The sequence below is a fragment of the Oncorhynchus clarkii genome, chromosome 16, assembly GCF_045791955.1.
Source record: "Oncorhynchus clarkii lewisi isolate Uvic-CL-2024 chromosome 16, UVic_Ocla_1.0, whole genome shotgun sequence".
In the NCBI taxonomy this organism is placed as follows: Eukaryota; Metazoa; Chordata; class Actinopteri; order Salmoniformes; family Salmonidae; genus Oncorhynchus; species Oncorhynchus clarkii.
In genome coordinates, this window is record NC_092162.1 from 58,838,282 (window position 1) to 58,853,981 (window position 15,700).

At 45.4% G+C, this 15,700-nt stretch overlaps 1 protein-coding gene across 4 annotated transcripts in view; it reads right to left on the bottom strand.

Annotated features, from left to right (window-relative positions):
- LOC139368823 (membrane-associated guanylate kinase, WW and PDZ domain-containing protein 1-like) overlaps nucleotides 1-13,526 on the bottom strand; it is a 205,430-nt gene extending 191,904 nt beyond the window's left edge. Inside the window, exon 1 of one of the 4 annotated variants that reach the window (XM_071108216.1) lies at nucleotides 12,643-13,526. In XM_071108216.1, coding sequence (XP_070964317.1) covers nucleotides 12,643-12,940 — 298 coding nt within the window. In that variant the 5' untranslated portion in view covers nucleotides 12,941-13,526. The remainder of the gene's footprint in view (nucleotides 1-12,642) is intronic. The other 3 variants (XM_071108214.1, XM_071108213.1, XM_071108212.1) reach the window with 3 other exon arrangements.
- Between the last annotated feature and the right edge of the window lie 2,174 nt (nucleotides 13,527-15,700).

Here is a 15,700-nt window from a genome sequence, read left to right on the forward strand (position 1 = left end):
AACAGACCACACAGAGGCCCCAGACAGCAAAATAACCCCCGAATGGCGCAGCAGTCTAAGGCACTGCATCTCAGTGCAAGTGGCGCCACTACAGACCCTGGTTCAAATCCAGGCTGTATCACATCAGGCTGTATCACATCCGGCTGTGATTGGGAATCCCATTTTTTGTTAACTGTCTTGCCTACTCAATATAAGGTTAAATTAAGAAAAATAAAATATAATTACTTGACACATTGCAAAGAACTAACAAAAAAACAGAGCACAAAGTCAAATGGTATTTGGCCCTAAACAGAGAGGACACAGTGGCAGAATACCTGACCACTGTGACTAACCCAAAATGAAGGAAAAATGTGACTATGTACAGATTCCGTGAGCATAGCCTTGCTATTGAGAAAGGCCGCCGAAGGCAGACCTGGCTCTCAAGAGAAGACAGGCTATGTGCACACTGCCCACAAAATGAGGTGGAAACTGAGCTGTACTTCCTAACCTCCAGTCAAATGTATGACCATATTAGAGACACATATTTCCCTCAGATTACACAGACCAACAAAGAATTAGAAAACAAATCAAATTTTGACAAACTCCCATATCTATGGGTGAAATACCAGTGTGCCATCACAGCAGCAAGATTTGTGACCTGTTACCATGAGTTACAGCACTGTTTTTAGACATCATTTGATATTTGAAATGTGTTTATTCTTTAGGAACTTTTTTTGAGTGTAATGTGCATATGCCAAGAAAGACCCTTAAATTGAAATTGAATTGAGAGAGAGATAGAGAGAGAGAGAGAGAGAGAGGGATGGAGAGAGAGAGAGAGGGATGAGAGAGAGAGAGAGAGAGAGAGAGAGAGAGAGAGAGAGAGAGAGAGAGGTAGGTAGGTAGGTAGGTAGGTAGGTAGGTAGGTAGGTAGGTAGGTAGGTAGGTAGGTAGGGAGAGAAAGGACAGAAGCGCAAGGGCGGAAAGAGAAGAAAAAAAGAGAATGAAGAGAGGGCCGGTAAGGAAAGAGAGAGGAGGGAGGTGAGAGAGAGAGGGGAGGGAGGTGAGAGAGAGAGAGGAGGGAGGTGAGAGAGAGAGGGGAGGGAGGTGAGAGAGAGAGGGGAGGGAGGTGAGAGAGAGAGGGGGGGGGTAGGTGAGAGGAGAGAGAGAGAGAGAGAGAGAGAGAGAGAGAGAGAGAGAGAGAGAGAGAGAGAGAGAGAGAGAGAGAGGGATGGAGAGAGAGAGAGGAGAGAGAGAGAGAGAGAGAGAGAGAGAGAGAGGGGTAGGTAGGTAGGTAGGTAAGGAGAGAAAGGACAGAAGCGCAAGGGCGGAAAGAGAAGAAAAAAAGAGAATGAAGAGAGTGTAAGTGTAAGTGTAAGGAAAGAGAGAGGAGGGAGGTGAGCGAGAGAGGGGAGGGAGGTGAGAGAGAGAGGGGGGGAGTAGGTGAGAGAGAGAGAGAGAGAGAGAGAGAGAGAGAGAGAGAGAGAATTGTTATGGGTTTTATGACACAGGCATTTGACAAGCCTCTCAGGGACATACACATAGGTTGTACTTAATCAAAACTGATAGAGTCCTCATAGTTAAGCAAATATGAGTAGGACTTCACATGCATTCCCAGACCAGTACATCATAGCAGACATCTCTGGCTGGGGAGATTTGCATGTCTATTAATGAATACGTGTACAGTATGAAATTACAGTGAGCTATAAAAGTATTGGGACAGTGACACATTGTTTGTTGTTTTGGATCTACACTCCAGCACTTTGGATTTGAAAATATACAATGAATATGAGGTTAAAGTGCAGACTGTCAGCTTTAATTTGAAGGGTATTTACATCGCTTTTTGTAGATCTAAAACAATGTCCAAAAACGTTTGTAGCTCACTGTATATGAGGTTTTAAAAATCCTACTAGTACAAAGCTGTCTTGTTGTTCAATGACTGTAATTGCTGAATTATGTTTAAAACTTTGGTAGCTGTGTCTCTAGATGCAGGGTGATTCTAGAAGTGGTGCTATTGCTTTTTATCTTGTGATATAAAATGACAGAGTCAACATGCAAATCTGTGAGAACACAGTGATCGGAGCAGACGCATCGTGTGAGTAAAATTGCATTTTCACTAAGGGTTCCAGGTCGGGGCTGTGTTGTGCACGAGTCCACTAGTGTGTGCATCTGTTTGTGTGTGCCGGCGTGTGTGTAAGACTTGAAACAGCATGAATGAAGTGGCAGTTTTTGGGAAACAGGGCAAGGCAGGCAAGCAGGCGAGCGGGCTGACTAGATTATTCAGTAGAGCGTACCAGGAGAATCCCAGTCCCACTCCCCAGGAATGTCTGGTATTCCTTCCTCCCTGCAGGAGGTTCTGATCCCCCTGGCCGTCTGTGGAGCAGGGCTCAGGCTCCGGTTGCTTGGGCTGGGGGTGGAACTCTTGTGGCTGCTGGGGCTGGAGGTCCAGGTGACCAGGCCCCCCTGACAGCCTGGGAGATAGAGGTTAGACACCTGGCTGATAAAAGAGTAACCAACCACCAAGAATGCAGGTCACTGTCAACCCCAGGGCTGACGGGGTGAGGATGTTTAGGGGGTGAGGAGGGAAGGAGGGAGGCCCTGTCAGTTCCGTTCGTGGTGGGCAGTAGTAGAAAAAGTATCCAATTGTCATACTTTAGTAAAAGTAAAGACACCTTCATAGAAAATGACTCAAGTAAAAGTGAAAATCACCCAGTAAAATACTACTTGAGAAAAAGTCTAAAAGTATTTGATTTTAAATATACTTAAGTATCAAAATAAAATGTAATTGCTAAAATGTACTTAAGTATCAAAAGTAAAAGTATAAATCATTTCAAATTCCTTAAATTAAACCAAAAAAATGTATACAGTTGAAGTCTGAAGTTTACATACTTAGGTTGGAGTCATTAAAACTCGTTTTTCAACCACTCCACACATTACTTGTTAACAAACTATAGTTTTGACAAGTCGGTTAGGACATCTACTTTGTGCATGACACAAGTCATTTTTCCAACAATTGTTTACAGACAGATTATTTCACTTATAATTCACTGTATCACAATTCCAGTGGGTCAGAAGTTTACATACACTACGTTGACTGTGCCATTAAACAGCTTGGAAAATTCCAGAAAATTATGTCATGGCTTTAGAAGCTTCTGATTGGCTAATTGACATAATTTGAGTCAATTGGAGGTGTACCTGTGGATGTATTTCAAGGCCTACCTTCAAACTCAGTGCATCTTTGCTTGACATCATGGGAAAATCAAAAGAAATCAGCCAAGACCTCAGAAAAAAATGAACACCATGCAACCACACAGTTGTCATACCGCTCAAGAAGGAGACGCGTTCTGTCTCCTAGAGATGAAGGTACTTTGGTGCGAAAAGTGCAAATCAATCCCAGAACAACAGCAAAGTACCTTGTGAAGATGCTGGAGGAAACAGGTACAAAAGTATCTATATCTACAGTAGAACAAGTCCTATATCGACATAACCTGAAAGGTCCCTCAGCAAAGAAGAAGCCACGGCCCCAAAACCGCCATAAAAAAAGCTAGACTACGGTTTGCAACTGCACATGGGGACAAAGATCATACTTTTTGGAGAAATGTCCTCTGGTCTGATGAAACAAAAATAGAACTGTTTGGCCATAATGATCATAACGTTATTTTTGGAGGAAAAAGGGAGGGGCTTGCAAGCCGAAGAACACCATCCCAACCCTGAAGCACGGGGGTGGCATTATCATGTTGTGGGGGTGCTTTGCTGCAGGAGGGACTGGTGCACTTCACAAAATAGATGGCATCATGAGGATGGAAAATTACGTGGATATATTGAAGCAACGTCTCAAGACATCAGTCAGGAAGTTAAAGCTTGGTCACAAATGGGTCTTCCAAATGAACAATGACCCCAAGCATTCTTCCAAAGTTGTGTCAAAATGGCTTAAGGACAACAAAGTCAAGGTATTGGAGTGGCCATCACAAAGCCCTGACCTCCAGCCTACAGGACATTTGTGGGTAGAACCCGAAACGTTTGACCCAAGTTAAACAATTTAAAGGTAATGCTACCAAATGCTACCAAATACTAATTGAGTGTATGTAAACTTCTGACCCACTGGGAATGTGATGAAAGAAATAAAATATTAAATAAATCATTCTCTCTACTATTATTCTGACATTTCACATTCCTAAAATAAAGTGGTGATCGTATCTGACCTAAGACAGGACATTTTTAATATGGTTAAATGTCAAGAATTGTGAAAAACTGAGTTTAAATGTGTTTGGCTAAGGTGTATGTAAACTTCTGACTTCAACTGTATAATGTTTTAATTCTATGCATAGCCAGGGGAACACCAACATTCAGACATAATTTACAAACTGAGCATGTGTGTTTAGTGAGTCTGCCAGATCAGAGACAGTAGGGATGACCAGGGATGTTCTCATGATAAGTGTGTGAATTTTCCTGTCCTGCTAAGCATTTAGAATGTAACAAGTACTTTTGGGTGTGTGTTACAAAATGTATGGAGTAAAAAGTACATTATTTTCTTTAGGAATGTAGTGAAGTAAAAGTTGTTCAAAATATAAATAGTAAAGTAAAGTAAAGTACAGATACCACAAACAACTACTTAAGTAGTACTTTAAAATAGTTTTACTAAAGTACTTTTACACCACTGGTGGTGGGTGGGGTAGATGAGTTGAAAAACAAGGTCATCTGTTTTTGTCTTTTTATGTCCATAAGGGGTAATTCATTTGAGATCAAAGGTAGAGACAATGTTACAACATCATTGAGGTCATCGCCAGGAGTCCAAGGACCAGTTGACTGTCCTTAGTAACAGGTAGTTAGTTACTAGCAAGCTGAGTATTTCAATCATCAATCATGCACAGCAATTTGACACAAACAGGTTTAAAGCTTATTTCCTGCAATTCTATGTATTTTGCAGAGAACATTTTGCCATTTGAAAGCACATTTTCTTGCAATTATATACATTTGCCATGTCTAATGTGTATTCATGTGATATTTGAGTGACTCAAACATTACAACAAAATCTATGGGATAAAAACATTAGCTGACATGGGCTATGTCATGTACTGTCATGTTGTGTCTTGTCTCTGTCCTTTCCCTTCACCCTGTCTCCCTCTGCTGGTCGTTGTTAGGTTACCTTTTCTCCCCCTCTTTCCCCCAGCTGTTCCTTGTCTCCTCTAACTACCCATTCACCCCGTTTCCCACCTGTTCCTTTTTTCCCTCTGATTAGGTCCCTATATCTCTCTCTGTTTCTGTTCCTGTCCTTGTCGGATTCTTGTTTGTTGTGTTTCATGCCTGAACCAGACTATCGTCATGTTTGCTGTAACCTTGTCCTGTCCTGTCGGAATCTGCCGGTCTATCTGAGCCTACCTATGTTTGGTTATTAAAGAAGCTCTGTTTAAGTTAGTTCGCTTTTGGGTCCTCATTCACTCACCCCAACAGAAGAATCCGACCAAGAATGGACCCAGCGACTTCGGATCCTCTCCACTCAGCCGTCGAGATCCAGGGAGCGATGCTAGGCAGACACGAGCAGGAATTGTCTGCTGCTCGACATGCCGTTGAGACCCTGGCCACCCAAGTCTCCAACCTCACAGAACAGGTTCACCATCTCCGCCTCGATCCACCGGCCACTTCCAGGGCTTTCGAATCTCCGGAGCCCAGAATCAATAACCCGCCGTGTTACTCTGGGGAGCCCACTGAATGCCGCTCGTTCCTCACCCAGTGTGATATTGTGTTTTCTCTCCAGCCCAACACTTACGCCAGGAGCACTGCTCGTGTCGCCTACGTCATATCTCTCCTTACTGGACGGGCTCGTGAGTGGGGCACGGCAATCTGGGAGGCAAGGGCTGAGTGTACTAACCAGTATCAGGACTTTAAGGAGGAGATGATACGGGTTTTTGATCGATCTGTTTTTGGGGAGGAGGCTTCCAGGGCCCTGTCTTCCCTATGTCAAGGCAATCGATCCATAACAGACTACTCTATTGAGTTTCGCACTCTTGCTGCCTCCAGTGGCTGGAACGAGCCGGCTTTGCTCGCTCGTCTTCTGGAGGGTCTCCGCGCAGAGGTAAAGGATGAGATTCTCTCCCGGGAGGTTCCTTCCAGCGTGGATTCCTTGATTGAACTCGCTATTCGCATTGAGCGACGGGTTGATCTTCGTCACCGAGCTCGTGGAAAGGAGCTCGCGTTCTCCGTTGCCCCCCTCTCCGCATCACTACCATCTTCCTCTGCCGGCTCGGGAGCTGAGCCTATGCAGCTGGGAGGTATCCGCATCTCGACTAAGGAGAGGGAACGGAGAATCACCAACCGCCTCTGTCTCTATTGCGGTTCTGCTGGTCATTTTGTCACTTCATGTCCAGTAAAAGCCAGAGCTCATCAGTAAGCGGAGGGCTACTGGTGAGCGCTACTACTCCTGTCTCTCCTTCAAGATCCTGCACTACCTTGTCGGTCCATCTACGCTGGACCGGTTCGTCAGCTTCCTGCAGTGCCTTAATAGACTCTGGGGCGGAGGGCTGTTTTATGGACGAGACCTGGGCTCGGGAACATGACATTCCTCTCAGACAGTTAAGGGAGTCCACGGCCTTGTTCGCCCTGGATGGTAGTCCTCTCCCCAGGATTCAGCGTGAGACGCTACCTTTAACCCTCACTGTTTCTGGTAATCATAGCGAAACCATTTCTTTTTTGATTTTTCGTTCACCTTTTACACCTGTTGTTTTGGGCCATCCCTGGCTAGTTTGTCATAATCCTTCCATTAATTGGTCTAGTAATTCTATCCTCTCCTGGAACGTCTCTTGTCATGTGAAATGTTTAATGTCTGCTATCCCTCCTGTTTCCTCTGTCTCTTCTTCACAGGAGGAGCCTGGTGATTTGACAGGGGTGCCGGAGGAATATCACGATCTGCGCACGGTGTTCAGTCGGTCCAGGGCCACCTCTCTTCCTCCACACCGGTCGTATGATTGTAGTATTGATCTCCTTCCGGGAACCACTCCCCCCCGGGGTAGACTATACTCTCTGTCGGCTCCCGAACGTAAGGCTCTCGAGGATTATTTGTCTGTAGCTCTTGACGCCGGTACCATAGTCCCCTCCTCCTCTCCCGCCGGAGCGGGGTTTTTTTTTGTCAAGAAGAAGGACGGGTCTCTGCGCCCCTGCATAGATTATCGAGGGCTGAATGACATAACAGTTAAGAATCGTTATCCGCTTCCTCTTATGTCCTCAGCCTTCGAGATCCTGCAGGGAGCCAGGTTTTTCACTAAGTAGGAACCTTGAGTACATCCGTTCTGCCAAACGACTTAATGCGCGTCAGGCGCGTTGGGCGCTGTTTTTCGCTCGTTTCGAGTTCGTGATTTCTTATCGTCCGGGCTCTAAGAACACCAAGCCTGATGCTTTGTCTCGTCTCTTCAGTTCTTCAGTAGCCTCCACTGACCCCGAGGGGATTCTCCCTGAGGGGCGTGTTGTCGGGTTGACTGTCTGGGGAATTGAGAGGCAGGTAAAACAAGCGCTCACTCACACTCCGTCGCCGCGCGCTTGTCCTAGGAACCTTCTTTTCGTTCCCGTTCCTACTCGTCTGGCCGTTCTTCAGTGGGCTCACTCTGCCAAGTTAGCCGGCCACCCTGGCGTTCGGGGTACGCTTGCTTCCATTCGCCAGCGTTTTTGGTGGCCCACCCGGGAGCATGACACGCGTCGTTTCGTGGCTGCTTGTTCGGTCTGCGCGCAGACTAAGTCCGGTAACTCTCCTCCTGCCGGCCGTCTCAGGCCGCTTCCTATTCCCTCTCGACCGTGGTCTCACATCGCCTTAGATTTTGTCACCGGACTGCCTTTGTCAGCGGGGAAGACTGTTATTCTTACGGTTGTCGATAGGTTCTCTAAGGCGGCTCATTTCATTCCCCTTGCTAAGCTTCCTTCTGCTAAAGAGACGGCACAAATCATCATCGAGAATGTTTTCAGAATTCATGGCCTTCCGTCAGACGTCGTTTCGGACAGAGGTCCGCAATTCACGTCTCAATTTTGGAGGGAGTTTTGCCGTTTGATTGGGGCTTCCGTCAGTCTCTCTTCCGGCTTTCACCCCCAGTCTAACGGTCAAGCAGAACGGGCCAATCAGACTATTGGTCGCATCTTACGCAGTCTTTCTTTTCGCAACCCTGCGTCTTGGTCAGAACAGCTCCCCTGGGCAGAATACGCCCACAACTCGCTTCCTTCGTCTGCGACCGGGCTATCTCCTTTTCAGAGTAGCCTCGGGTACCAGCCTCCGCTGTTCTCATCTCAGTTCGCCGAGTCCAGCGTCCCCTCCGCTCAGGCTTTTGTCCAACGTTGCGAGCGCACCTGGAAGAGGGTCAGGTCTGCACTTTGCCGTTATAGGACGCAGACTGTGAGGGCTGCTAATAAGCGTAGAACTAAGAGTCCTAGATATTGTCGCGGTCAGAGAGTTTGGCTCTCCACTCAGAACCTTCCCCTTAAGACGGCTTCTCGCAAGTTGACCCCGCGGTTCATTGGTCCGTTCTGTATTTCTCGGGTCATTAATCCTGTCGCAGTTCGACTTCTTCTTCCGCGATACCTTCGTCGCGTCCACCCGGTCTTCCATGTCTCCTGCATCAAGCCCGTCCTTCGCGCCCCCGCTCGTCTTCCCCCCCCCCCCCCCCCCCCCCCCATCCTTGTCGAGGGCGCACCCATCTACAGGGTCCGTAGAATTTTGGACATGCGTCCTCGGGGCCGTGGTCACCAGTACCTCGTAGATTGGGAGGGGTACGGTCCTGAGGAGAGGAGTTGGGTTCCCTCTCGGGACGTGCTGGACCGTGCGCTGATCGAGGATTTCCTCCGTTGCCGCCAGGTTTCCTCCTCGAGTGCGCCAGGAGGCGCTCGGTGAGTGGGGGGGTACTGTCATGTACTGTCATGTTGTGTCTTGTCTCTGTCCTTTCCCTTCACCCTGTCTCCCTCTGCTGGTCGTTGTTAGGTTACCTTTTCTCCCCCTCTTTCCCCCAGCTGTTCCTTGTCTCCTCTAACTACCCATTCACCCCGTTTCCCACCTGTTCCTTTTTTCCCTCTGATTAGGTCCCTATATCTCTCTCTGTTTCTGTTCCTGTCCTTGTCGGATTCTTGTTTGTTGTGTTTCATGCCTGAACCAGACTATCGTCATGTTTGCTGTAACCTTGTCCTGTCCTGTCGGAATCTGCCGGTCTATCTGAGCCTACCTATGTTTGGTTATTAAAGAAGCTCTGTTTAAGTTAGTTCGCTTTTGGGTCCTCATTCACTCACCGTAACAGGCTAGTTGATCTGGACATTTTGTACAAGTTATAAATATATCTCTGAGGTATGAAATGACTGACATTACAATAGGAAAACTGCTGATGCATTACCCAATTTTGAAATTGCACCTTGTGCATTCTATGACAACTTTCAAGAGTGAGTTAAAGGAAAAAAGGAACCACTGTTTGGGAAACACTGTGTTAGGCTACAAGTGAAAAAACAATGCTGATGAACTTCTCTCACATGGGAGTTGACTATGACTAACAGTTAGTAGATAAGAGCTGTGCAGGCAGGTCAAAGTCCTCATATTCACTGGTCAGTTTGGGATGACTGAACAACACAGTGAATCACTGTCTCTATGTACATTAGAGGTAGGCTACAGGAATACTGTGAAATGTCAGAAAACCACTGACTTTCTGTTGAGTTTATACAGCCACAGTTTCAGTTATATTGAGATGAAGGTAATACAACTGAAATGATTATGTGAAATGAATCACACTGCAATAAAGAGTAGTGTGCCACTTTGTCTATGTTACATAAGGTCACAGAAGTTGAATGCACTGAGGTGAAAAGGAAATACAGGAAGAGGAAGAAACTGGAATGTTTCTGCAGTATGCCCAGTCAGTTTCACCAAACTGGTAAGTTGCTGCAGTATGCACAGTCAGTTTCACCAAACTGGTAAGTTGCTGCAGTATGCACAGTCAGTTTCACCAAACTGGTAAGTTGCTGCAGTATGCCCAGTCAGTTTCACCAAACTGGTAAGTTGCTGCAATATGCTAATGAGTGCACTGGGTACACCAGCTATGGCTTCTCACTCGCTTGTTTCTGTGTAATAGGCACTTTTGTTGCATATGTTTGTTTCTAGAGAACATTTATGACCTAGCCCTCAGAGGTGAATGCTGCAATAATTTCCCACAATCAGGAGAGGGATTAATACCGATGGATACATATACACAACTGAGCACAGTACTTTCTCCACAGCTTTTCATTCATGCCCTATTGTACTATTATTTGAATTGGGCCAAGCACAATTCCTGAGCTAGCAGATATGTTACAAACTCAAGGGATAGACACACACACACACACACACACACACACACACACACACACACACACACACACACAGTACTATAACTTAGTCAATACCACAGGAATCTCCCTACAATACTTCACCTTAACCACAGGAATCCACTATTCCAAATGAAAAGAAAGACTTGAAGTATAGATTCAGGGGGCTTGCCACTGCATTCATGGGTGAACCTAAGCCTCTCTGTAGCTGTCGGCACCTATGGGCCTTCAGTACCCCACACAGGGACACACTGATAGAGATTATACCTGCTCAGGTGATCTGGGTGCAGTAACAGGATCCCCAGCCACCTGGGGAGGGAGAGATCCGATCTGCCCCCACTGGTCTGGGTATGAGAGTGCAGGACGTGCTCTATTCCCATGGACCATGCTGGGCCTGGTTTTGCATGAGAACCAACAGGTTAAAGCACAACGGAGCTCTTATCGGTTGCCCAGGTGTAGAGACTGAATATGCTTGTCTCTCATTAGAGTCAAGGGGAATTTGCTGACTCATGCGTGAAGCCGCTGGCAAAGGCATGGAGAAGGCTCTGAGATCTCCTTCGCAATACAGCTCAGCGTTTTGTTTACTCTGTCTGGGTCTCTAGGTTTGATGATACCCTGCTTTGACATGAAAACAAACAGTATGCAGAAATGTTTAGCATCAATTAACATGCTGGTTTATTTGACTACAAAGTTATTTTAAACATGAATTAATTGGCTCTTTCTGGTAATATAGTCTCAGTTGTTATGTAAAATAAATAAGCTGAACAAACCCATGCTCTGCAAACACAGGAGGTGGGCCCTTCCCTAAGCATGAAAGGGGTTTATAACAGGGCACAGGGCACTGCCTTTACCATGGATACACTAGTGCACTACTCATACAGTACATCAGAGAGGTGGTAAACAGTGAAACTAACTTGTTATATAACACAGTTCATGATTTTCCCAGAGAAGCGCTCTTAGAAAATAGTTGAACGTGTGTGTGTGTGTGTGTGTGTGTGTGTGTGTGTGTGTGTGTGTGTGTGTGTGTGTGTGTGTGTGTGTGTGTGTGTGTGTGTGTGTGTGTGTGTGTGTGTGTGTGGTAAAACATACCACATACATCTCAAACAGTATACTACAGTATTTCCACTGACAGGGTGAATCTGGACTTTTGGCGTTGGCTCCACATAGTGCTCCCCAGAGCCATACGTGCTGCCCCCACACTACCCAACATATCCTGACATGAATGAGACTGATTACAACCACAACAACAACAACACACAACATGAAGGCATGCAATGAAAAGTGAAATGTCAAAAAGCAGAAGTACAATGCAAATTGCCCTTTTACTCTCTTTCTCTCTTCTCACTCTCTCCCTCTCTTCTCTCCCTCCCTCTCTCTCTCTCTCTCTCAGACAGATGTTCAGCAAACCATGGGCAATGGGTCAAGCTCATCTAAGTCCCAGAGAGCTTCCAGAAATAACCCAGTCAGTCGGCCCGCCTGCGAGTGGTGTCTCTCCTAATGAGTACTACATCTGTCTGCATTAGCCACACTTTGCTATGGGACCACAACAACACGCTATTCTCTTCCACGACACTGCTCTCTTCCACTGACTGTAACTGAGATGGAGTTAAATTGGCAAACTGTAAGATGTAAATTCTGGTTAAGGAAATAAGGAAAGCTGAAAAAAGTGTGACTTTTTGAACCCTGAGGAGTTAGAGGGTGCATCATTTGGAAAATGTGGCGGTGATCGTACAGTATGTGTTGACTGGGCTACACTTGTTTATCCAGCCAATGTGAGAGGCTTAATCTCTGACCCTTGGTAGCTTTAGCTCTCCTTGCCTGGCCAGCCACAGACAAACAAAAGCTGGATGACTGTCACAGAGTCTTCATGTCAAGCAGTGATCCTGTTCTGCTGAAAACAAGATGACCAGAGAGTGTCACATTCCGCTGGCCTACTTTACATGGCTGACTGTTGTGTTTCTGTTGTCCCCATGGTTTTAACTGACTCAGATCACTTGTCAGTAATATAAGCATTCTCCTCTGGCCTCTTTCTCTCCTTTGACTATACTGTGTGTGTGTGTGTGTGTGTGTGTGTGTGTGTGTGTGTGTGTGTGTGTGTGTGTGTGTGTGTGTGTGTGTGTGTGTGTGTGTGTGTGTGTGTGTGTGTGTGTGTGTGTGTGTGTGTGTGTGTGTGTGTGTGTGTGTGTGTGTGTGTGAGCAAGAGAGAGGCTTTTCAGGACAAGCCCCCCATCCCACCGTTTCCCAGTCTTTCATTGAATAGATTAACAAACGTTTTGTGCAATAACTATAATATCTGAACCATATATGTGCTTGTCTATGTGTTATATAATAACTTTCAAATAGAACAATTACCTTGTCGGACAGTTTTCAACCTGACGGGACCCTTGCAACGATTCATCACAATCAAGACGTCATAGAGTGGCAATCCAGACACCGAAAACCCCTCAACTGCCAGCAGTAACTCCCCCTCAGACAGTTGTCCGTTTTTATAAACCAAAACATCCTCTCTAACTTCCCCGATGTATGGAAACTCTCCATTCTCCGCACCGCCGCGCAGCTCCACATTCAGCTCCCCGCGAGCATCCCGACTCACAGCGCACTCGGTAACTTTGGTGATCCAGTGGTTTTTCTTCTGAATTACTTTTGACATGGTGAAGGATCCAGACGAAAACCGTTAGTTCCATAGGATTATTAAAAAAACAGGTGATACATAACACACACGCTTGCTTTCGAAACACAGAACACTTTCGGTTGTTTGAACGTGACTCCAGGTTGGATCATTTTCGTTCTTCTTTTCACCTAAGGTATAATGTTCCTCTTACGCAGCTGTCCGGGCTACACATCCTATTCCCATATTAAGATCAAATACTCAGATGTTGGTGTTGGCTTCCCATCTTTAATAACATGCATGCTATCTTGATCCAAAGAGTTGATCTAATCCGATCTCTAGATTGTCCGCTTTACTTTCACTAATAATAATAATGTGTTAGCCTACGGCAAGACCCCGCATATGTCTAATCTCCTGCCACAATACTTTTGATCCCCCATTTATTATTCAAGAATATCCTTACAGAAACAGTTACTTTTACCTGTCCTATGAGTTGAGAAAGCTGTTCACTCAGCCCTCTGTGCCTTTAAGCAGGTAGCATAACAATTTATACTATTTTGTTCCTGCAATCAGGTTCTGCTGATAGTAAAGGGGATTCATGCGTCCTGACAGTCTTGACTGGAGCGCACTGGAGAAGGGAAATCCTGAATACACCTATTACAGGGTCCTAATGCTCCACCGCATATGGAGCACACGCATTTCTGCCCTGTAAACCGGACAAGGCTGCACAGTGCACGAGTCTAATGACTTGCGAAACTAAAAGGTAGGATCTATTCATAAATCCTCAAATTAAACCCTTGAAGTTTGAACTCCTTGACTGTTTCACATCAGTTTGGTTTACTTTAAACTCCCTACCGGTTCAAAACAAGGATGAGGAAGAGCTCTCGCATGAACCACATGTTAGCGCCCCTTTATTAATCTGGAGATGTCATCCGGTGTAAATCAGGGGTCACCTCATCCCCTCCTTTACAGTTGTATTCCCACACAGGATTAGGGGCACATGCCTTGTAATGTCTTCGTTTTAAATCCTCAAGAAAAGCCCTAACACACTACTAAAACTTTAACATGTCTGCCACTACCACAAAAACATGTGCATGTATGCCACAACCATAACGTAACTGTATTGTCCAAAGAACACTTATTATGACACCTTGAACTATGCAGAAATCGCTCATCCATTTCCTCATTGCAAGAATTCTAATAGTTTTACTAATTTCAGTTAATGTGACAAAACAAACAAGTATAGCGTAGAAAATCATTGTACCATCTAAACCGCTGTGAAATATATTTTTCCTTAACCAAAAATATTTTATTTTCAGCTGTTTGAAGCTGGTGTTCAAAACCAAAAGTAAAAGAAGCAACATTTTTATTTCAGAATGGGAAGCATAGAAATAGCGCACATAGCTAGCTAGCTAACAGTACCCTTTAATTGGAAATTTAAATACTTTGTGTCAAAATTAGAAATCTGTAATATCTGAAAATATAGCTAGACTATCATACCCGTGTTCTGAAATCAGAGTAGATAGCCAGAGCTAATTTACCAGCTAGTATGTCTATCAGCAGTTGTTGCAGTGACATTCTATTGAAATGGATACTTGCATAGCGGAGTCTTCTGTTAAGACATGTAGCTAGCTAAACCATAAGCCCAACTCATGACGTTACTACCCTGCATAAATCTGCAGGTAGCTAACCAACCAGGGTCAATGTTAGCTAGCTAACATTAGGCTATAGCTAGTCAAGCAAATGTGTCTGAGATTTGAAGAATAAGATCATACACATAACCTTAGCTAGCAAGCCAGCCAGCTAACGTTAGCTAGCTAACAGTACACTTTAACTTGAAATGAAACTACTTTCTGTCAAAATTAGAAATGTGTAATATCTGAAAATGTAGCTAGCTAGATTTTCTTACCCGTATACATCATGGTTGGACGCGTCTTCTGTCGTATGCCATGGTTGCCCTTAGTTTGAAGATGTAATCCGGAGACAGGTGTTTTCTCCATCTCCTTAGCTATCATTCTTGAATTCCACTGATTTGAAAACTTGGTCCTCCAGAAAGTGGAGAGCATACACATAACATTAGCTAGTGAGCCAGCCAGCTAACTTTAGCTAGCTAACAGTACACTTTAACTTGACATTAGGTTGATGCTGTTTTACTTTGCAATACAGTTTGAAAAAGCCGCGTTAGACAGGATTACATTGATGTAACCGGTGTGAAATGGCTAGTTAGTTAGCAGGGTGCATGCTAATAGCGTTTCAATCGGTGACGTCACTCGCTCTGAGACATTGAAGTAGTTTTTTCCCTTGCTCTGCAAGGGCTGCGGCATTTGTGGAGCGATAGGTAACGATGCTTCTAGGGTGTCAGTTGTCAATGTGTGCAGAGGGTCCTTGTTCACGCCCAGGTAGGGCCGAGGAGAGGGACTGAAGCAATACTGTAACATTGGTGCCGTGACCTGGATCACTGGGTACTGCGTAATAGGAGAAGGTCAAAGAGGGGTGAGTGTAACTTGTGTGAAATGGCTAGCTAGTTAGCAGGGTGCACACTAATAGTATTTCAATTGGTGACGTCACTCGCTCTGAGACCTTGAAGTAGTTGTTTCCCTTGCTCTGCAAGAGCTGCGGCCTTTGTGGAGCAATAGGTAATGATGCTTCTAGGGTGTCAGTTGTCGATGTGTGCAGAGGGTCCCTGTTCGAGCCCAGGTAGGGGTGAGGAGAGGGACAGAAACAGTACTGTAACATTGGTGCCGTGACCTGGATCACTGGGTACTGCGTAATAGGAGAAGGTCAAAGAGGGGTGAGTGTAAC